Source organism: Myxine glutinosa, chromosome 1 (genome assembly GCF_964187855.1).
Source record: "Myxine glutinosa chromosome 1, kmMyxGlut1.1, whole genome shotgun sequence".
Lineage (NCBI taxonomy): Eukaryota > Metazoa > Chordata > Myxini > Myxiniformes > Myxinidae > Myxine > Myxine glutinosa.
Genome location: NC_136261.1, coordinates 401,594,350 through 401,617,182, shown reverse-complemented (window position 1 = coordinate 401,617,182; position 22,833 = coordinate 401,594,350). Strand labels below are relative to the sequence as shown.

The 22,833-nt window shown below is 46.5% G+C and overlaps 1 protein-coding gene across 3 annotated transcripts in view; it reads left to right on the top strand.

The window, feature by feature from the left end:
* LOC137417036 (uncharacterized) overlaps positions 1-22,833 on the top strand; it is a 49,772-nt gene that overhangs the window by 1,658 nt on the left and 25,281 nt on the right. For all 3 annotated transcript variants that reach the window (XM_068102784.2, XM_068102763.2, XM_068102772.2), the window contains exon 2: positions 3,613-3,949. In XM_068102784.2, coding sequence (XP_067958885.2) covers positions 3,613-3,949 — 337 coding nt within the window. The remainder of the gene's footprint in view (positions 1-3,612; positions 3,950-22,833) is intronic.

The window sequence follows — 22,833 nt, the reverse complement described above, 5'->3', positions numbered from 1 at the left end:
ACTCGTTCATAACTTTTTTAAATATCATGTTATATTTCACTTTTCACCCCTAACCCTGGTGTTGGGCTAGCGGTTAGGGTGCCGGCTTGGGATCCTAGGATCCTGGGTTCGAATCCCGGTCGATCGCTGAATTAACGCCAGGGGGGTTGACTCAGCCTGCTCATCCTTCCGAGGTCGGCTAATTGAGTACCAGTTCACTGGTAATTCCCTGTTTGTCGCTAAAGGCGGCAAAAAGGGTTGGCGTCAGGAAGGGCATCCGGCCGTAAAACATTGCTTCAAAAAGGGGACCAAAAAAACAACAACAACCACGGTTCCCAAAAAAGGCCAACCCCCGCTTGCGGGGAAAAATAGCCTCTGAAGGTGGTTTTTTTTTTTTTTTTTAATATCGCTTTTCACCCGATCTCTCAATGGTGAAGAATCGCTTGAAAATTAAATAATTATCGTATCCGAACCCATATTCAGATCTCCACCAAAATCGAATCGAATCGTCCTTGTCACACACACAACCGGTCCACCAAGTTTCGTCCAAATCCGTCCACAACTTTTTGAGATATCCTGCTATGTATAGTTTTTGGCCCCATCTCCCAATGGTGAAGAATCGCTTTTAAAATTCTACGAGCCGGATCCGGATCCGGATCTTCACCCAAATCTAATCATTTCGTCCTTTTCATATATGCTACATCTCTGGCAAATTTCGTCCGAATCCGTCCAGAACGTTTTGAGATATCTTGTTCACAGACAGACAGACAGACAAACAGACAGACAGGGGTGAAAACATAACCTCCATCCACCTTTGGTGGGAGAGGTAATAAAATTATTCGTTATACTGAAGGTCTGAAACCCCGTACCCACCCCGAGCTTTGTACATGCAGTAACGCCTTTATCTATCTATAATTCCAGTAATCTGTGTGTGTGTGTGTGTTTGTCTGTGACCGCTGTTTCTCGACAACTACCGGTCCGATATACTTGAAACTTGCCAGGTATATTGCTGGGGACCCGAGGATGTGCCTTTTCAAGGTTTCATATTAATCGGAGAAGTAGTTACCGAGCTATGGCGATTTCTTTACCAAACTCCGCAAGCCGTTCGCTTTGGACCAAACCATTTCATGTAAATAGAGGGGGGGGGGGGGGGGGGGTTCTGTGGTCGTTGCGAATGGACCAAACCATTTCATGTAAATAGAGGGGGGGTTCTGTGGTCGTTACTGCCACGTGGTTTCAAAGTTTTTTTTTGTTGTTGTTTGCACGCATGCTTTTTTGCACGCACGTACGGGCACCCACGTACGGGCACGTCCTAGTCTATCTACAATTCCAGTAATCTCTGTGTGTCTGTGTGTCTGTGACCGCTGTTTCTCGACAACCACGGGTCCGATCTAATTGAAACTTGCCAGATATATTGCTGGGGACCTGAGGATGTGCCTTTTCAAGGTTTCATATTAATCGGAGAAGTAGTTACCGAGCTATGTCCAAAAAACGATTCAACCAATCAGAGAGCAGCGAGCTATCACGTGTGCCGAACGTGGCGAACAGACTCTGCCTCGGACGGCACATTTGAGAGCGTATTCATTTATTTCACGTTGGCAAACTATGTTGGCGTTAAACTATGTTTTAAAACTAATTAAAACTAATTTGCGATTCATCGTAACTGCGATATGCGACCTTCCAGACAGTCAAATGAGGACGTCACTTCTGGACTTACGGATAGTCATAGTGACGACGTACTGATGCTGAACGTGGCGAGCAGACGCTGCCTCGGACGGCACATTTGAGAGCGTATTCATTTATTTGACGTTGCAATCTGTGTTGATTGTTGTAAGGTACGATCGATTGTAGTACACGTTTATAATAACTCTGCCGATACAGGCCCGATTAACTGCAGCGCCATCCGAGCTGCGGCGTCGGGACGATACATTCATTGTACGGTCACATTACGCACTTACGGGCACGCCCATGGGCCCATGGGCACGCCCAGACATGTTTTAATTTTTTTTGGCAAGGAACGGGCACCCACGTACGGGCACGTCCTAGTTATTTATAAACTTCAGGCCTCAGATATTCCACAGAAGGACAAGCAGAGTCTGGCAAGACAGAAATACCGCTGCTGCATCTGGTGGGACACAGCGAGACCCAAGTGGAAATTGCGGCCTGGTGGCAAACAGCTTGTGCGTGCAGGCATGAGGTGGCACGATGGGAAAGCAGGTCCGGCTGCGGCTTTGGTGGAAAGAGGGTATGCCGCAAGCTCGTGGCGTCTTGTGCCGACCGAAGACACAGGAAACCGCGTGTTGCTCTTCCCGTCGGGCCTCGGAGCATCTCTACGCCCCTGAAGTTTGCCTCTCCCTTTATTGTCTTACCACCTCCCTTCGTCCGTGACACCACTAGTGCTACACCACACGGCCATCATTGTCCCACGAGCCCAGTTCGTGGGGTGCGCCATCCTGCTTTAACTTCTCAACTAGATCGACGGTGCAGGTAATGCCAAGGTCGGTGCAGGTCTGGTGGCGGTGGTGGCTGGTGATGATGATGGTGGTGGTGGTGGCTCTCCCCACCTAAACTCATGTCGGTGGTTTTAAGGAAAAACAAAAGGTTAAAAAAAAAGGTTTTGAGGGAAAGTGGTTTTAGACACACACAGGCACACAGACACACACACCATGGAGACAGCATCTTTCTTGACAAATAACGATGCATTTAATCCTATATCACAATTCAATTACCTCACGCTTATGCTAATATATGCACAGAGGGGAATAACTATTGTTATACTCTGCAAAGTTATCCCTCAGAAGGCATTCCCACAATATGAATCCATCTATTGGGTCCTTTTAGGAAAACTTGTTTTTGTCCTCCGTCGCACCGTGGAGCGAAAGGGGGACTATGGTTTTCCCCTCCGTCCGTGTGTCCGTCCGTCCGTGCGTGCGGGTGTGCATGCGTGCGTGTGTATGTGCGTGCGTAAGCGAAGGACTGCATTCGAATTTGGTGTGTGGGTGCAACCCACGTCAAAATCCAAGATGGGCTCCACCATGTATGTCTGATGCCATGTATGTCTGAAACTTGTGATCGGAATATCTTGAAAAATAAGCGAAGTACCAACTTCTAATCTGGTGTGTGAGTGTATCTAGGCACAAGGAAGAAGGCTATTGAAAATTGTGGCGCCACGTCAAAATCCAAGATGGCCACCGCCATGTATGTCTGAACCTTGTGAGCGGAATATCTTGAAAAATAAGTGAAGTACCAACTTCTAATTTGGTGCGTGGGTGTATCTCGGCATAAGGAAGAACGCTATCGAAAATTGGGTCCCCACGTCAAAATCGAAGATGGCCGCCACCATATATATGTCTGAACCTTGTGAGCGAAATATCTTGAAAAATAAACGAACTACTAACTTCTAATCTGGTGTGCGGGTGTATCTACGCATAAGGAAGAAAGCTCTTGAAAATTGGGTCGCCACGTCAAAATCCAAGATGGCCTCCGCCATGTATGTCTGAACCTTGTGAGCGAAATATCATATCATAGCATGTTTTCTGCGTCTTCCACTTTGTCAACTCACATCACTTCCCCGACGGGGGACCTAGGCATAACGCTTGTTTTTTTAAATTCTCTCGGTGTCAATCCTGACAGATGATGGACTCGAAGAGAGCTCAGGATGATTTCTGCCCCACCCCGGCTTGGCTGGAGAACCGGGGCTTGACCAAGGAGGCACTTCGAGCCGCAGTTAACGAGCTCGGGATCGAGATCCTCGGAGCTCTCTGTGCCTGTGCCGAGCCCGCTCCGATGAGGGCTCGATTTTGTTCTTTGGCCGCACGGAAGTTCACCTACCCCATGTATGCCGAGCTTTGCTACTTCATGGAGTTGTGCAGTGAGCAGCTCGGCTCACAATCTCTGCGGTGTGGAATGGATCCTGAGGGAGGATATGCTGGAGTCCTGCGCATCGCGGTAGATGACAAGGATTCAGTTGGTAAGTCATTAGAATTTAATTGTTCATTACCTCTGCCATCGAAGGTAGATGGAGGTTATGTTTTCACCCCTGTCTGTTTGTTTGTCTGTGAACAAGATATCTCAAAAAGTTGTGGATGGACTTGAACGAAACTTGGTAGAGAGGTAGCGTATTTGACAAGGACGAAATGATTAGATTTTGGTGAAGATCCGGATTCTGATCGGGCTAGTATAACTTTTACGGCGTCGCCCATCGGGCAGAGCCGTCAAGAACAGTGCTTGTCTGTCTGTATGTATATATGCATGTCCCCTCAAACGTATACCAATCAGAGCTGAGAATCTGGTCACATGACAGGATGATGTGATTACGTCTGACGGCAGTACGGCGGCTACCTCTCCACACACGCCATTTTGATTTATATGTCGTTCAGGCCGAACATATTGTCGAACCTGTCATATCTCACAATCACCATGCTCGACCTTTCCGTTTTTCATTCAATGTGAAACACATACAAACAACAACAACACAACATGCATTTTAAAGGCCATTTTCCCTGCTAGAGCAGGGGTTAGCCTTGCGGTCCCCATGACAATCTTCTCCATTTTGCCCTATTTTCTGCATCTCTCCCTGTTAACCCCCTTGCCCGCATTTCTTCTTCCACCATCTTTAGCCAAGTCTTTCTCGGTCTTCCCCGTCCTCTACTTCCTTCTACATTCATTTCCATCACTCTTCTCAACCAGTCACTTTCATCCTTCCTCAACACATGACCAAACCATCTCAACCTGTTCCTCTTCACAGCATCAATCACAGGCTCTATTCCCATCATCTTTCGCAATTCATCATTTGTCTTCCTCTCTCTCAACGATACTCCGCACATCCGTCGAACCATTCGCATTTCCACCCTTTCCAACCTTCGTTGCTGCTCTACGTTCATTACCCATGTCTCGCTCCCATAAATCATAACACTTCTCACACATGCAGCATACACCTTTCCCTTCAGCTTCAATGACACTCCCCTCATCATCAGCACACCACTCAGTTCCCGAAACTTCTTCCATGCACATCTCACTCCAGCAACCGTTGCCGAGTCTGATCCACCTTCTCCATTCAGCATGTCTCCGAGGTAGCAAAATGTTTTCACACCTTCCAGCTTCACGCCGTCTCCAAGATCCAACTCAACATTTCCTCCATCTGCAGCTCCCTCTGTGCACACCTTACATTTGAATGTAGCTGCCACACTGGTTAATGACCCTCTCAGACCACTACATTTTTGATGAACCCACTCAGCGGCCAGCGCACATTGTACATTGAATGGAGTTCACTCCGACACCCTTCCTACACACAGCACAGGGCCACTTCCCAGTTCTTTCCACCTAACCACATGTTTTACCACTTGCCATCACCTTCGTCTTTCCGATATTCACCTTCAGACCTTTTGTCTCCATACATTCCTTCCACGTGTTCATCTTTTCCTTCAGTCCATCCATACTTTCCGCAATCAACACCAGATCATCTGCATACAACAACTCCCACGGTAAACCCTCCTTTACGTTCTGAGCCAGCACCTCCATCACAGCTACAAATAGTAGTGGACTTAGTACCGACCCCTGATGCACTCCCACCTTCACCTCAAACTCACCACTGTTCCCGTCCTTCGTCCTTACAGCTGTGTGCGCTCTTTTGTACATTGCCATCACTACTCTGATCAACCATTCCTCCACTCCTAACTTCCTCAATGCCCATGTCAATACTTTGCGTGGTACCCTATCGAATGCTTTCTCCAGATCAACAAACCCAAGAAACAACTTCTTCCTCTTCTCCATGTACTTCTCCTGCAACTGCCTCACAATGAAAAGCGCGTCTGTCGTTCCTCTTCCTGGCATGAATCCAAACTGCATTTCGTCGATCTTCACTTTCTTCCTTATCCTCCTCTCCAACACCCTTTCCAATACCTTCATTCCATGGTCCAATAACTTTATCGCTCGGTACGAGCCACACTCCAGAGGGTCACCTTTCCCCTTGTATAGAGGGACGAGGGTACTCAGTTCCCAATCCACTGGAATGCGGCCTTCTTTCACCACCAGATTACAGATCTCTGTCATTCTCTTCACACCCCAACTTCCTGCTGCCTTCAACATATCTCCCACAACTCCCGTCGGCCCTCCCGCTTTTCTACCCTTCATTGCTTTTCATTCATTCATTCATTGCTTCATTGCTTCCTCAACTTCCTTCTCAGTTATCTTCTCTGCCAGTCCTAAAACTGGGTTACTCTCTATGTTGCCATCCCATTCATTCTCTGTATTCAACAGCATTTCCATATATCTTTTCCATCTTCCTTTAATTCCATCTGGGTCGACAACGATTTGTCCCACTTCATCCTTCAAGCAACTCACCCCCATCACATCACACCTCTCTTTCGCTATCTGCTTTGCAATCCTGAATACTGCTTTCTGACCCTGTTCCGAATCCAAGCGTTCTCCGAACATTTTCCTACATGCCTCCTGCGCCTTTGCTACCTCTTTCTTTGCAGCCTTCCTGGCTGCCTTATAACTTTCATGCTCTGCTGTTTCTGCTCCCGTACCCTTCGCCTTCTGCCACTCCTTGAACTTCCTCCACTTCTCGTCAATCCTCTTTCCAACTTCATCATCCCACCACCATGTTTCCGAGTGCCTCGGTGGTCCTTTTGTCCATCCACATACCTCACCAACGGCTCCCAACAGACTAGCTTTCATCGACATCCAACCACTTTCAAGCTCAACCACATCATCCTCGACCCTACTCAGCCTCTCTTTTAATGCCTCCCTTACTGTCACCTCTTTCAACCTCCACACCTTCATTCTCGGTTGGTACTTCACCCGCCAAGCTCTCCTCGCACCTTTCACCCTTACGTCGCAGACAACCAAGTGGTGCTGTGAAACAGCCTCCTCCCCCGGGATCACCTTTGTGTCCCGGAGGTTCCCCCTATCTCGCCTACGCACCATCAGGTAGTCAACGGTTGTCGTTGACCCACCTGACGTGTATGTAACAAGCTTATTATCCTCTTTCTGGAACTGAGTTTTACAAATCAACAAATCAGCTCCATCAGCAAACTCCAAAATCCTTTCACCTTCTCCATTTCTCACACCATATCCGTAACCCCCATGAACTCCCTCAAAACCGTCCATACTCCTTCCCACATGTCCATTTAGGTCTCCTCCTACCACAACAACCTCCTCATCTTTCATGTTTTCCATCAGCTTCTCTATCGCACACCAGAACTTGTCCTTTTCTTCATCGCTTCGACCAACCTGCGGAGCATATCCCGAGATGACGTTCACCAAGAGCTTTCCAATCATCATTTTCACCATCATCAACCTATCACTCACTCTCGTCACACTCACCACACTGTCTACAAACTCCTCAGAAAACAGGACACCAACACCATTCACGCCCTCCGAGCACCCTTGCCACACAAACTTGTATTTCTGTCCCTGCCTACCCTTCACCATTCTCACACCAGTTCCCTTCCATCTCGTCTCTTGCACACAACATATGTCCACTCTTCTTCTGACCAATACTTCCACCACTTCTCCTGATCTTCCTGTCATTGTCCCTACATTCCATGTCCCAAACCTCAGAAACCGATCTCCACTTCGGGCTGTACCCTGCCCATATGTAGTTGTAATTGTCATGGTTCCCTTTTTGAGGCAATGTTTTTATGGCCGGATGCCCTTCCTGACGCCAACCCTCTTAGTCGTCTCTTACGACACGCAGGGATACGGTGTACCTATTCTTATCCAGGGTACACACCGGGAAACCTTTTTGAGGCAATGTTTTTATGGCCGGATGCCCTTCCTGACGCCAACCCTCTTAGTCGTCTCTTACGACACGCAGGGATACGGTGTACCTATTCTTATCCAGGGTACACACCGGGAAACGTTTAAAACATGGAAATTCTGGGGGTTGGGGGGGGGGTGGGGGGGTGGGGGGGGCGGCGTCAAGGGAAAGATAAAATGAAAATAAACGTCAAGGGAAAGATAAAATGAAAATAAACCCCTTCAGCCGGCACTTAGCTTGGCGTCCCAACCGATTGGGCGTCCCAACCGTCCCAACCGTGAAACACATACAAACCGATTGTTAAAATGACCATCAAATACCGAAAGCATCGGCGTTACGGATCTTCCAACTATACGGTACGTATAGGCCTTCGGCTTCATGCCTCACCTTTGGGCTGCTTCGGACAAATTAGGCCCAGGTTTCTTAATACAGTGGTATCGTTTTCGTAATAATAATAATAATGTTATAGTAAATATAACCATAACACATTAATCCCAATGTCGTGAATGGAAAGTTGATGGATTGAAGCGGTGTAACCGCGGAAGTAAGGAATTCACCGGTTTAAAAAAAAAGAATATAATTTTCGTAATAATAACGTATCATTATTATTATAGTAAATCTAATCGTAACGCTAATCCATTTGTAGTGACTTATTGGAGTTTGTTACTGGAGGTTAAATATATATCTTATATATATTAAAGTTAATATATATAAAGGCTGGAAAGGGTGGAAATGCGAATGGTTCGGTGGATGTGCGGAGTATTGTTGAGAGAGGAAGACAAATAATGAATTGGGAAAGATGATGGGAATAGAGCCTTTGATGGATGCTGTGAAGGTAAACAGGTTGAGATGGTTTGGTCATGTGTTGAGGAAGGATTAAAGTGACTGGTTGAGAAGAGTGATGGAAATGAATGTAGAAGGAAGTAGAGGACGGGGAAGACCGAGAAAGACTTGGCTAAAGATGGTGGAAGAAGAAATGCTTGCAAGGGGGTTTATCAAGTGGAGAGGTAGAAAATAGGGCAAAATGTAGAAGATTGTCATGGGGACCGCAAGGCTAACCCCCGCTCTAGCAGGGAAAATGGCCTTAAAATGTCTGTTGTTATTGTATACTCAGAGGCAAAAGTTATTGTGACATGGAATTTTTTCATTGGTAATCTTGTGAATGAATTTTTGGATTTGAACCAGAGAAAGAGTGTGTTAAAATGGTCGAAGAAATGCAACCAAGCAGTTGTTGTTCGAATTGTACGAAATTTGCAAGAAGCATGACATATTCGAGAAAAATGGCCAGCAATGTTCACTTTAAAAGGCCAGACAACCAGACGCTTATCATTTCCACTCAATGCAGTCTTAAGAAGTGCAGAAGTCAGAAAAACACCTCTATTCATCGTTCTGGAACAAGTTCGACATGCCACGCCTCGGGGAAAATGACAGATGGAGAGCTATAGGTATGCTTCAGTCTGGTACCTCGCAGCGTGATGTTGCTCGTCGATTCAACGTCCATAGAAACACCATTTGGCACAGCTTCACCGAGCTGACGGTAGGACACGTGTCTACAGGTGCACAGGTGAACGTTACATCAGGCCATGTGTTCTGGAAGGGGATCGTTTTGGAGGTGGGGGCATTATGATCTGGGGTGGGATAACAGCTGCAGCAAGAACGCCAATGATTGTGATTGAGGGGAACTTGAATGCTGTGAGGTACCGAGACAAGATTTTGCAAATGGCCGCTTTACCGTTTTTGCAACAGAACGGCCCTAGAGTGACGTTTCAACACGATAACGCCAGACCACACGTTGCTCGAGTTGTACAGCAGTATCTTAATCAGAACAATGTTAATGTGTTACCCTGGCCTGCAAGATCCCCTGATTTGTCACCCATTGAACACGTCTGGGATGAAATGGAGCGACGTTTACGACGTCATCCGAATCCTCCAAAAACGCTGCAGGAACTCCGCCAAATCTTTCCTCGGATATGGAATGATCTTCCCAAGGACTTTCATCGACGTTTAGTGGCCTCAATGAGGCGAAGGTGCCAGGCCTGCATCAATGCACAAGGTGGACACACTCGCTACTGACTGTGTGAACTTGCTTGTGAACCCCCTCTTGTGTTGTGGCTCATTTGCATATGCCAGGTGCACTGTTCTTATGGACTGTTGATCGTTACCATACCTTGAAACATTTGTCTTTCCATGTAATAACATTTCATTCGTGGCAGTAAAAGTTTAACACTGATTCTGTTTGTTGTTTGTGTGTCACAATAACTTTTGCCTTTGAGTATATTAAAGTAGCGGCAGTTTTGTGTCCGGCTGTCATGCTACGTCATTACTGATATGAAGTCATTACGGCGTAAACACCCGCTCACTTCCAGAGCGGCAGTAACGGTCATTCCTCTTTGGGGTATATAGCTTACAGTCAATCTATGGTCGGGTCTCAAGAACATTGGGTGTATGTTTATTGTCCCCCGTCGCACCGCGGAGCAAAAGGGGGACTATGGTTTTCCCCTCCGTCCGTATGTCCGTCCATCCGTCCGTCCGTGCGTGCGTGCGGGTGTGTGTACGTGCGTGCGTGCGTAAGCGATGGACCGCATTCGAATTTGGTGTGTGGGTGCAACCCACGTCAAAATCCAAAATGGCCGCCGCCATGGATGTCTGACGCCATGTATGTCTGAACATTGTGAGCAGAATATCTTGAAAAATAAGCGAAGTACCAACTTCTAATCTGGTGTGTGGGTGTACCTAGGCATAAGTAAGAAAGCTATTGAAAATTGGGTCGCCACGTCAAAATCCAAGATGGCCGCCACCATATATATGTCTGAACCTTGTGAGCGAAATATCTTGAAACATAAACGTACTACGAACGTCTGATCTGGTGTGTGGGTGTATCTACGCATAAGGAAGAACGCTATTGAAAATTGGGTCGCCACGTCAAAATCCAAGATGGCCACCGCCATGTATGTCTGTACCTTGTGAGTGTAATATCTTGAAAAATAAGCGAAGTACCATCTTCTAATCTGGTGTGTGGGTGTATCTAGGCATAAGGGAGAACGCCATTGAAAATTGGGTTGCCACGTCAAAATCCAAGATGGCCGCCTTGCGTCTTCCACTTTGTCAACTCTCATCACTTCACCGACGGGGGAACTAGGCGTAACGCTTGTTTACCAAGTTTCTTGTGGAGAGATCGCCAAGTGGTTTGAGCATTTGAGCAAGCACTCATGGTTGGCTTGGCAAGCGCAAGCTAGCTGCTTGGTAAATGAGCACACCTCCAACCTCTGTGGTAAATGAGCACACCTCCAACCTCTGTGGAGTATATAGATTACAGTAGATCTTCGCTCAGTTCTGTAAGTAAATCTTACCTCTTGGATGTCGGGATTCCTCAAAATTTCTTTGTTTAATGTTGTAAGCAGCATTAGCGACTGTTTGAAAAGCTAATAATATGTTTGTGGTTTATAATATTTTACAAGCCCGGCTGCTCTGCTTTTAGATTTCTGAGCTTGTTTTTAAGTGATTCTTCACCATTGGGAGATAGGTTCAAAAACGATACATAGCAGGATATGTCAAAGTTGTGGATGGATTCTAATAAAATTTGGCAGAGAGGTTGGGTGAGTGACAAGGACGAATCGATTAGATTTTGGTGAAGATCTGAATATGGATTCAGATACGAGGATTAATTCATTTTTAAGTGGACGTTTTAATGGAATCTCCCGCGATGACGCTATCACCGATGGCCTTTCACTTAGTCACCGCAGGCAGGTTGGTGGTTTTTACGTCTTCTACCGACTCCTCTCCGGCCTTGCTCCCCCAGCTCTCTCTGGGCTCTGTCCCCCAAATATTCCTACAGGTCGCACGAGATCTGCCTGCAACCCTCTTATGGTTAAACTGCAAAAATCAAGACTCTCTGCTCACCTTCACTCTTTCATTCCTCTTTTCTCCCGCCTCTGGAACAAACTCCCTCACTCTCTTCAATCCCACTCCTCCCTCCAGGTCTTTAAAACGGCTGTTCACCACCATCTCTTATCTTCCCCAATCCAAAACCTTGATCTTTTCTACCCCCGCTAATTTCACCCCAAATCCGCTTTTTTGAGGTGCCGACTTCTTTCCTGAAAGTCCTTGGTGTCCTTGCGTTTTATACCTATCCTGCCTCCCCCCAGGCCCTCTCCCTCCCACACATCTCTCGATGTCCCTGCTCTCAAATGTTGTGTTTGTGTGCTTCCTCCCCTTCTCTACCCATCTTGTCGACCGCTCCCCTTTTTATATACTTTGTTTGCTGGTTTGTTTGATAAATGTTAGCTCTTTCACGAGCCTCGACTCTGTGTACAAAAAAAAAAGAAAGAAAAAAAGTGATTCTTCACCATTGAGAGAACGGGTGAAAACAACAACGTGCATTTTAAGGCCATTTTCCCTGCTAGAGCGGGGGTTAGTCTTGCGGTCCTCATGACAATCTTCTCCATTTTGCCATATTTTCTGCATCTCTCTTTGTTAACCCCCTTACCCGCATTTCTTCTTCCACCATCTTTAGCCAAGTCTTTCTCGGTCTTCCCCGTCCTCTACTTCCTTCTACAATCATTTCCATCACTCTTCTCAACCAGTCACTTTCATCCTTCCTCAACACATGGCCAAACCATCTCAACCTGTTTCTCTTCACAGCATCAATCACAGGCTCTATTCCCATCATCTTTCGCAATTCATCATTTGTCTTCCTCTCTCTCAACGATACTCCACACATCCACCGAACCATTCACATTTCCACCCTTTCCAGCCTTCATTGCTGCTCTACATTCATGACCCATGTCTCGCTCCCATAAATCATAACACTTCTCACACATGCAGCATACACCTTTCCCTTCAGCTTCAACGACACTCCCCTCATCATCAGCATGCCACTCAGTTCCCGAAACTTCTTCCATGCACATCTCACTCTAGCAACCGTTGCCGAGTCTGATCCACCTTCTCCATTCAGCATGTCTCCGAGGTAGCAAAATGTTTTCAAAGCTTCCTGCTTCACGCCGTCTCCAAGATCCAACTCCACATTTCCTCCATCTGCAGCTCCCTCTGTGCACACCTTACATTTGAATGTAGCTGCCACACTGGTTAATGACCCTCTCAGACCACGACATTTTTGATGAACCCACTCTCAGCGCACATTGTACATTGAATGGAGTTCACTCTGACACCCTTCCTGCACACAGCACATGGCCACTTCCACCTGGCCCAAATACGTCAATCCTCGTCAATCCTCTTTCCAACTTCATCATCCCACCACCTCCATACATTCCTTCTACTTGTTCATCTTTTCCTTCAGTCCATCCATACTTTCCGCAATCAACACCAGATCATCTGCATACAACAACTCCCACGGTAAACCCTCCTTTACGTTCTGAGGCAGCACCTCCATCACAGCTACACATAGTGGTGGACTTAGCTCCGACCCCTGATGCACTCCCACCTTTTTTTTTTTTTTTTTTTTTTTTTTTTTGTATACAATATCGAGGCTCGTGAAAGAGCGAACATTAATCACACAGAAAGACAAACCGACACATAAAACATATAACATAGGGAGCGGTAGACAAGATGGGGAGAGAGGGGGAAGGACACAAACACAACATTTGAGAGCAGGGACCGAGAGACATGGAGACATCGAGAGATCTGAGAGAGGGCGAGGGCTTTGGGGGGGGGGGGGCGTGGGAAGGGGGCAGTGGGAGAGGTATAAAACATATGGACACTGCCAGGACTTCCAGGAAAGAAGTTGGAATTTCAAACAAGGTGGATCTGGGGTGAATTAGCGGGGGTAGAAAAGATCAAGGTTTTGGATGGGGGAAGATAAGAGATGGTGGTGAACAGCTGTTTTAAAGACCTGGAGGGAGGAGTGGGATTGAAGGGAGTGAGGGAGTTTGTTCCAGAGGCGGGAGAAAAGAGGAATGAAAGAGTGAAGGTGAGCGGAGAGCCGAGATTTCGGCAGTTTAACCATCAGAGGGTTGCTGGCAGATCTTGTGCGACCTGTAGGAATATTTGGGGGACAGAGCACAGAGAGAGCTGGGGGTGCAAGGCCGGAGAGGAGTCGGTAGAAGACAGAAAGACCACCTACCTGCCTGCGGTGAGTGAGTGAAAGGCCCTCAGAGATAGCTTCATCGCGGGAGATTCCAATAATTCTGAAAGCTTTGGTTTCAACAGCGTGAAGCCGAGCTAGGTGTGAGGCAGGAGCACCGGCCCATAGGGGAGAACAGTATTCCATTGAGCTGCGGATGAAAGCCTTGTATGTGGTGAGGAGCTCAGGTGTGCCGAGGAAGGACTTCGCACGACGGAGGATGCCCAGTCGGCGACTGGCTTTGGAGGCCAGCTTGGAAATGTGGTTTTCCCAAGAAAGATCATGGCAGATAGTGAGACCCAAAATCTTGAGCGACAGAACTTCTTGGAGAGGATTGTTGAGAAAGTAGATGGGAGGGTTGTCCAGTCGATCTTTTCGGAGAGACATAGTAAGAGTGTGAGATTTGTCAGGATTGAAAGACATGTTCGACTTGTTTGACCAGTCTGTGATTTTGTCCAGGTCTTCAGAGAGTGAGGAGGCAGCAGACTGCCGATCTGAGCGAAGAGGAATGGAGCGGCAGAGAGTGGAGTCATCAGCAAAGAGATAGAGAGGATTTTCGAGAGAGTCAGAGAGATCATTGATGAAGACCAGAAAAAGCACGGGGCCCAGAACACTGCCTTGGGGAACTCCAGCCTGAACAGGAAGAGGAGATGAGAGAAACCCATTCAGGGCCACACGTTGACGACGACTAAACCAAACTTTTCACCTTCACCTCAAACTCACCACTGTTCCCGTCCTTCGTCCTTACAGCTGTGCGCGCTCTTTTGTACATTGCCATCACAACTCTGATCAGCCATTCCTTCACTTCTAACTTCCTCAATGCCCATGTCAATACTTTGCGTGGAACCCTATCGAATGCTTTCTCCAGATCAACAAACCCAAGAAACAACTTCTTCCTCTTCTCCATGTACTTCTCCTGCAACTGCCTCACAATAAAGAGCATGTCTGTCGTTCCTCTTCCTGGCATAAATCCAAACTGCATTTCGTCGATCTTCACCTTCTTCCTTATCCACCTCTCCAAAACCCTTTCCAATACCTTCATTCCATGCTCCAATAACTTTATCGCTCAGTACGAGCCACACTCCAGAGGGTCACCTTTCCCCTTGTATAGAGGGACGAGGGTACTCAGTTCCCAATCCACTGTAATGCGACCTTCTTTGACCACCAGATTGCAGATCTCTGCCATTCTCTTCACACCCCAACTTCCTGCTGCCTTCAACATATCTCCCACAACTCCCGTTGGCCCTCCCACTTTTCTACTCTTCATTGCTTTTATCGCTTCCTCAACTTCCTTCTCAGTTATCTTCTCTGCCGGTCCTAAAACTGGGTTACTCTCTATGTTGCCATCCCATTCATTCACTGTATTCAACAGCATTTCCATCTATCTTTTCCATCTTCCTTTAATTCCATCTGGGTCCACAACGATATGTCCCACTTCATCCTTCAAGCAACTCACCCCCATTACATCACACCTCTCTTTCGCTATCTGCTTTGCAATCCTGAATACCGCTCTCTGAGCCTCTTCCGAATCCAACGTTCTCCAAACATTTTCCTACATGCCTCCTGCGCCTTTGCTACCTCTTTCTTTTCAGCCTTCTTGGCTGCCTTATAACTTTCATGCGCTGCTTTTTCTGCTCCCGTACCCTTCGCCTTCTGCCACTCCTTGAACTTCTTCCTCTTCTCGTCAATCCTCTTTCCAACTTGATCATCCCACCACCATGTTTCCGAGTGCCTCGGTGGTCCTTTTGTCCATCCACATACCTCACCAACGGCTCCCAACAGACTATCTTTCATTGACATCCAACCACGTTCAAGCTCAACCACATCAGCCTCTACCCTACTCAGCCTCTCTTTTAATGCCTCCCTTACTGTCACCTCTTTCAACCTCCACACCTTCATTCTCGGTTGGTACTTCACCCGCCGAGCTCTCCTCGCACCTTTCACCCTTATGTCGCAGACAACCAAGTGGTGCTGTGAAACAGCCTCCTCCCCCGGGATCACCTTTGTGTCCCGGAGGTGCCCCCTATCTCGCCTACGCGCCATCAGGTAGTCAACGGTTGTCTTCGACCCACCTGACGTGTATGTAACAAGCGTATTATCCCCTTTCTGGAACTGAGTTTTACAAATCAACAAATCAGCTCCATCAGCAAACCCCAAAATCCTTTCACCTTCTCCATTTCTCACACCATAGTAAGGGAAACATATGAAAATCTGTTAACTAAATTGTTACGAAAAAATTTCTTCACCAATATGTTTGTAAAGGTGTGTAATAACATGTGTTAAAATGTTGAAGGTCAACTCCCGTGGGAAACCCAGAAAAAAAGCTGTTGAATTCGGGTACCGAAAAATTATTTTCGAGAATTTTTCTTTTTTTTAATCGGCCCTTAAGTAACTTATGAGGGGTCAAATAAGGGTTTTTCATGATTCTGAGTTGATTGTTAACATTTATATTTCACCACAGACACTCCTTTGTGGAAAAATAATTTCTAAATATATCTCATTTTCTACTTTGCAGGACATGGAGTCTAGCAATATGGATGAAGACGTTACTCCACCTGTGCATCATTAGCATCAGCCGTGCACGCTCGGATACACCAGCTGAAAGGCTCATACAGGCAACTCCAAAGGGATACTCAACTTTATTGAAACAAGCAGAAACTGTCGAAAATGTTACTGTTGTGGAACGTATGAAGGAGGCTCAAAAGGAAGGAAAACTGAGGTACCACCAGAAGTGTAAAAATGATCTGTACAACAACTTTGTTGCAACCACCAAGAAGTCAGCTCAAGCATCAAAGGCAGAGAAAGAGTCATCAAAGTTGAAGAGAAGACGCACTACTTGTGAGTTCAGTTCATCAACTGGCTGCAGTTCTCGAAGATCACAGTCAGTTGACCTCCTGTATAAGGATGTATGCATTCTTTGCAACCAACCAGCCCAGCTCTACAAAAATAATCCAGCACAAGCTAGAAAGAAATACAGAGTGCCAGTTAATTTGACTGCAGATACACTGAAGGCAAGCTTGCTGAAGACAGCACAGAGTCGCGGGGATGACTGGGGCACTAAAGTCACTGGACGCCTGGAAGGGATCAACGACTTGGTAGCAGAAGAAACACTGTACCATTTGCGATGCAAACTTATGTTTGCGAGAGGTGACAGTTTGTCCAAGACTGATGAGGAAGGAAAAAGGAAGAGAGGACAGAGGAGTATTGATGAGGAGCGAGAGGCAGTTTTTATTGAATTCTGCGAATGGTTAGACTCAGAATTAGGGCATGGGGTAATGAACATGGACCAAGTCCATGAAAAGCTGCAGGAGTTTGATCAGTCACCAGAGAAGAGCCTTTCTTATTCAAAGCATTGGCTAAAGATAAAACTTCTAGAGAAATACGAAGACACCTTGTATTTCACAACACAGGAAAGAAGGGCAGATGTACTCTGTCTCAAAGATGGCACCGACAATATTCTGCGAGGGCATCATGCTAATCTTGACCATGGAGATGAGAAGACTCAGATCATAAAGACGGCACTCAAGTTCATATCCAATGATATTGCCTTGATTGATTTAGCTCCAAAGTCATACCCCACCACACACAGTATGACTGACATCGATAGTCAGCTGACACTTGTTCCTGCAAGCCTTCAGATGTTCTTGAGACCGATTGTCAAGACAGACGAAAGAGTTGCCGTTTGGGGGCAGAATTTTATTAAGGCCTGTCGACCTCGGTCTGGAGTATTGCCACACCAAATGGGGCTTGCCATACAACTTGATCATAGATTTGGGTCAAAATGGATGCTCAACAAGTTCCACCGGCTGGGATACACTGAGTCTTACACGGAGACACAAAACTACAAATACTGCTTCCTTAATAGTAGGAGTGGAGATGATGTTCCAGATACTTCTGGCACTCTTGACACCATTGTGGAGGAAACCGATGAACAGATCAATGATGAGGTTGCGGTTGATGCTGCGCTTGAGGATCAATCAGTGATGACAGCCAAAGTGCCAGCCAGTGAAAGTGAATTGTTAAGTAATGATCAGGTGGTCTTTATGGAGGTTGGGGAAACAAACAATGCAGTCACTCAGTTTGTTGGAGACAATATAGATTTAAACATTGTCTCTATTCACGGAAACACTCGCTTTCACTCAATGGGTTGGATCGAAGTCACCTCTCCGGCACCACCTTTGCCAGATCCACAGACAACAGCAGCTTTCCCCCGGGTGAAGTTGAAGGCACTCGACAAAGCTAAGATCCTGAGAGGAACTGAAGTAAAGATTATTCCATTTACGAACAGGAAACAGATAGGAACGAACGCGATCATGTTTCTCCCCCTCGCTGAGCTTTCCTCCTCCCTGGCTCATGATCAGCCACTCCTCACTCCAGGTGACACACTCTGGGCAGCGGGGTGGGTGATCAAAGCCAACGATCCTTCCCACATTCCCACACTCCAACTGGAATGGCTGGATGAAGAGAATCCATGCTAATGATGCAAAGCAGAGCACACAGATCGAGTTCCTCCCAGTTATTGAAGGAGACCCTAATGACCTCAACACCATCTTCACCACTCTGAAAGAGTGCATACGGCGCGCTGGGGTCGCTATAGTGACCTTTGATCTGCCGATTTGGCTGAAGGCTGTGAATATAATAAAGCAGGCAAATCTACCCGTCATTCCAAGGTTGGGTGGTTTTCACCTGCTGAAGTCTTATCTTGGATCAATGGGTAACATCATGGAAGATTCTGGACTACTAGATGTGATCCAGTTGACTATCCTGGAAGTACGACAGCCAACCACATCATGGATGGAGGATGTTTTGACAAGGCAATCCGTGTTCACCTCCTCATCGATGCAGCCATCTATCAACACATCATGAAACTTGCCTTCACTGAGGAGGAGCGTGGTGACATGAAGACCTTCATGGAGAAGGTGGCTGATGGGAAGATGGGAGCCAGACACTCAGACCCAGTAGTGCCAGTGTTTGAGCAAAGGTTTGAAGAAACCTTCAAACGACTCGCAAAAGAAGGAAGAACACCTGCACTCTGGGTGGAGTACCACCACATGGTAGATGTGATCAAGGTCTTTATCAGAACCGAGTGACTTGCAGACCACAATGGGCATCTGTCCTGCATTGTTACCAAGATGCTTCACATCTTTGCCGCTGCAGGCCATCATCAGTATGCCAAGGGCGCACGGCTGATGCTAATGATGCACAGGTGGAGTAACGTCTTCATCCATATTGCTAGACTCCATGTCCTGCAAAGTAGAAAATGAGATATATTTAGAAATTATTTTTCCACAAAGGAGTGTCTGTGGTGAAATATAAATGTTAACAATCAACTCAGAATCATGAAAAACTCTTATTTGACCCCTCATAAGTTACTTAAGGGCCGATTTAAAAAAAATAAAAATTCTCGAAAATAATTTTTCGGTACCCGAATTCAACAGCTTTTTTTCTGGGTTTCCCACGGGAGTTGAACTTCAACATTTTAACACATGTTATTACACACCTTTACAAACATATTGGTGAAGAAATGTTTTGGTAACAATTTAGTTAACAGATTTGTGAAATATCTCATAAAATGCCCTTACTACCATATCCGTAACCCCCATGAACTCCCTCAAAGCCGTCCATACTCCTTCCCACATGTCCATTTAGGTCTCCTCCTACCACAACAACTTCCTCATCTTTCACGTTTTCCATCAGCTTCTCTATCGCACACCAGAACTTGTCCTTCTCTTCATCGCTCCGACCAACCTGCGGAGCATATCCCGAGATGACGTTCACCTTGAGCTTTCCAATCATCATTTTCACCATCATCAACCTATCACTCACGCTTGTCACACTCACCACACTGTCTACAAACTCCTCAGAAAACAGGACACCAACATTATTCACGCCCTCCGGGCACCCTTGCCACACAAACTTGTATTTCTGTCCCTGCCTACCCTTCACCATTCTCACACCACTTCCCTTCCATCTCGTCTCTTGCACACAACATATGTCCACTCTTCTTCTGATCAATACTTCCACCACTTCTCCCGATCTCCCTGTCAATGTCCCTACATTCCATGTCCCAAACCTCAGAAACCGATCTCCACTTCAGGCTGTACCCTGCCCATATGTAGTTGTAATTGTCATGGTTCTCTTTTTGAGGCAATGTTTTTATGGCCGGATGCCCTTCCTGACGCCAATCGGGTGAAAAGATCGGGTGAAAGGCGATATCTGATATGATATTTGAAAAAAGTTATGGACAAGTTATGACAAAACTTGGGGGACGAGTTGTATAGGTGAAAAGAACAAGCTGATTAGATTTTGGTTCAGGTCCGAATCCAGATCCGGCCCATCAGCGGGATACACCACATAAACCTTTCAGCCTGGTATGCGCCCTACGGAGTGCCGTTCTAGTTATAAATGGATCGCCCCTCACTCCCTTTCTCATTCCGAGGCCTAGTTAGCCTATTTTAAATTACAAAGCCTCAAGTGGCTGCTGAAAATATTTCTTTGTTTTTTAGAAGGCTGTGATGTTATAAAGCAAATAGAGCCTCACTGATGCTGCATTCAGTAGTGTAACAGCTGACACTGCTTTAGGCAGTGAGCAGTGCTCTGATTCTCACAGACTGCAGTCGAGAGATTTTACTAACTGGTAATTTGTATTGAAACGGGGTGGATGTGTGGCAGCACGTGCTGCTTTAGCACCGGAGGTCATGGTCACCGTTCCATTTGTTTGGAGGGAAACTTAGGAACATGGAGAAAAATGAGCGCAAGGGGAAGACACAGAGGGTGAACAAGATGGATAACACCACACCACAAGCTCTCAATCATAGAAGGGGAGGAAAAAAATTGGAAACCTGGAAATATGTGGGCTTGAGGATCAATGGGGGTATAAAAGATCATCGTTGTGGATGGGGCTTGACCCGTGATGGTGCTGAACAGCTGTGTTGTCGCCCTAGAAGGAAGAATGGGATTGAACACACTGAGGAAGTTGGTTCCACAGGTGGGGGAAAAAGAGGAATGAATGAGTGGAGGTTATGCATGAGTGTGGTTTTGGGAGTTTTATCAGAAGGGGGCTAACTGGCAAAGCATGTGCACCCTGCAGAAACCTTGGGGGAGGAAGGGACAGCATGGAAATGGCAGAGGATGCAAGACCTAAAAGGTGGTTGGAGAAGATAGGCCACCGAACTGTCTGCGATGTTAAAGTGAAGGGGAGAGCAGTGTTCCATCAATCTGTGGATGAAGGCCTTATGGATAGATAAAACTTCAGATGTGCCAAGGACAGACTTTGCATGACGGAGAATGCTAATCAACCACGGACGCGAATTAGTCCAACAAATCTCCCAGCTTCCTCCGTCTGACACCATTTACCTGGAGGTGACGTGGCTTATCTAACTGGGGATCGTGCCCTCGATACGTACCTGATCTTTATCTTATTTAATTAGGTGCAGCCAAGCGAACTGCCCAGTATGTACCGGCTACATGGTGGAGACCAATGGGTGGGTAATATAACATCCCGGCTAACGCTAGGCCAGACAGACCCGGCTAACGCAAAGAGCAGGGCGAGGCTTGTATGACCTCTTTGCTCAAAAGGTGAGGACAGATGAGTCCGTCACTTCCTGCGTTGGTCAAAGGGTAATGGGGAGTAATGTTTTTGTGCTCTCTTAGTTTGAGCTATGCTATCTTTGCTTGATTGTTCACCCAGCTCGCTCCGGCGCTCTTCTTGCAGGTTTGGCACCTCCGTCCTGTACTGTGTTATCTTGTCCTCTCCTGAACTGCTTGTATCATGAACTCAGCTCCACTATACTTGAACTCCCTGTTGAACTCGGTCTGAATTGTCTTGAGCTGCCGGATTTTCTCTGATTCTGTCAGTTTGTCTCCTGAATTGTCTACTGTCTGTGTACTGTGTACTGTGTACTGTCAAGACCGATTTGCAGCTCTGCTTTATATGTGTCTGAGGAGGGGTGGAGTCCAGCAGGGTTCAAGGGTGATGCCCCGCCCTTTCCAGTCATGGTTGCCGGGAGCAATGGTTACGTGCCCCCCTCTTCTTTGGTCCTGGTGCGGCATGTCCATTGGCTCAGATTAATCGTCCGTGTGACGTCACCCTCTCTGTGAGCTTGTCGGGCTGGCATTGCCATCATTCATTTTTGAGACATGCCATGGCCCTGGGCTTACTAACATAACATTGGGCGGACTTCCATGGTGATAACAGTTTGGTTTTGGCACGTGCATTTGAATGTGGTTTTGCCACACACGTGCTAATGAGGACGCCACACACACAGTCCACTGTTGTTCGAGAGAGGAGAGCGTCTTCACCTGCAAAATGCAGATAGAAGATGAGGAAGAACCTAACTATTCCCTCACAGTGCATATTCCCTTTGAAGCACACTAGACACAAGAGAAGACTATATAAAGAAATAACTAACTCGGCAGCCTGTATGTTGTGTGCCATTGCCGGGGTGTCAGTTCTCAAAACCGTAACAATATTAATGATTTAAAACAAACAAATAATGTCAAAATCTGAATTTAGAAAGTAGGATAAGTACATATTAACATTAAGCAACCAAATTGCAAATGGTATGTTGGTATGATTGTGTAGGCTTGATTGGCAAAATGGCCTCCTTGAATTTCTTGTAAATAATTGTAAACAAAACTACTCGAATATTAATACACACCCTAACCTAAGCGTCATCTCTCAATCTTCACGCGTAGCGGGTGGTGAGGCATTGGGTGTTGATGTTCCATTAAATCACAAAGAAACATGACTTCTTTGAAGAGAAACACAGTGGCGTGAGTGAACACCTTCCTGGAGTGCAGAGCCAGTGATTTGCAGCGATAGTAGAAAGCACACGGAATACGTGCCTCAGAACGTTCGGTGCGCTTGCGCAGAAACCACTACAAACAGCGGCGTATGGGGAAACATAAAGTATATTGTGTGTGCGCAATAAGGATTGTTACCAGAAATGACTCACAAAGCTTCTGAAAGAAGCTGAAAATACTTGGAGAGATACATGAGAAATGGCCG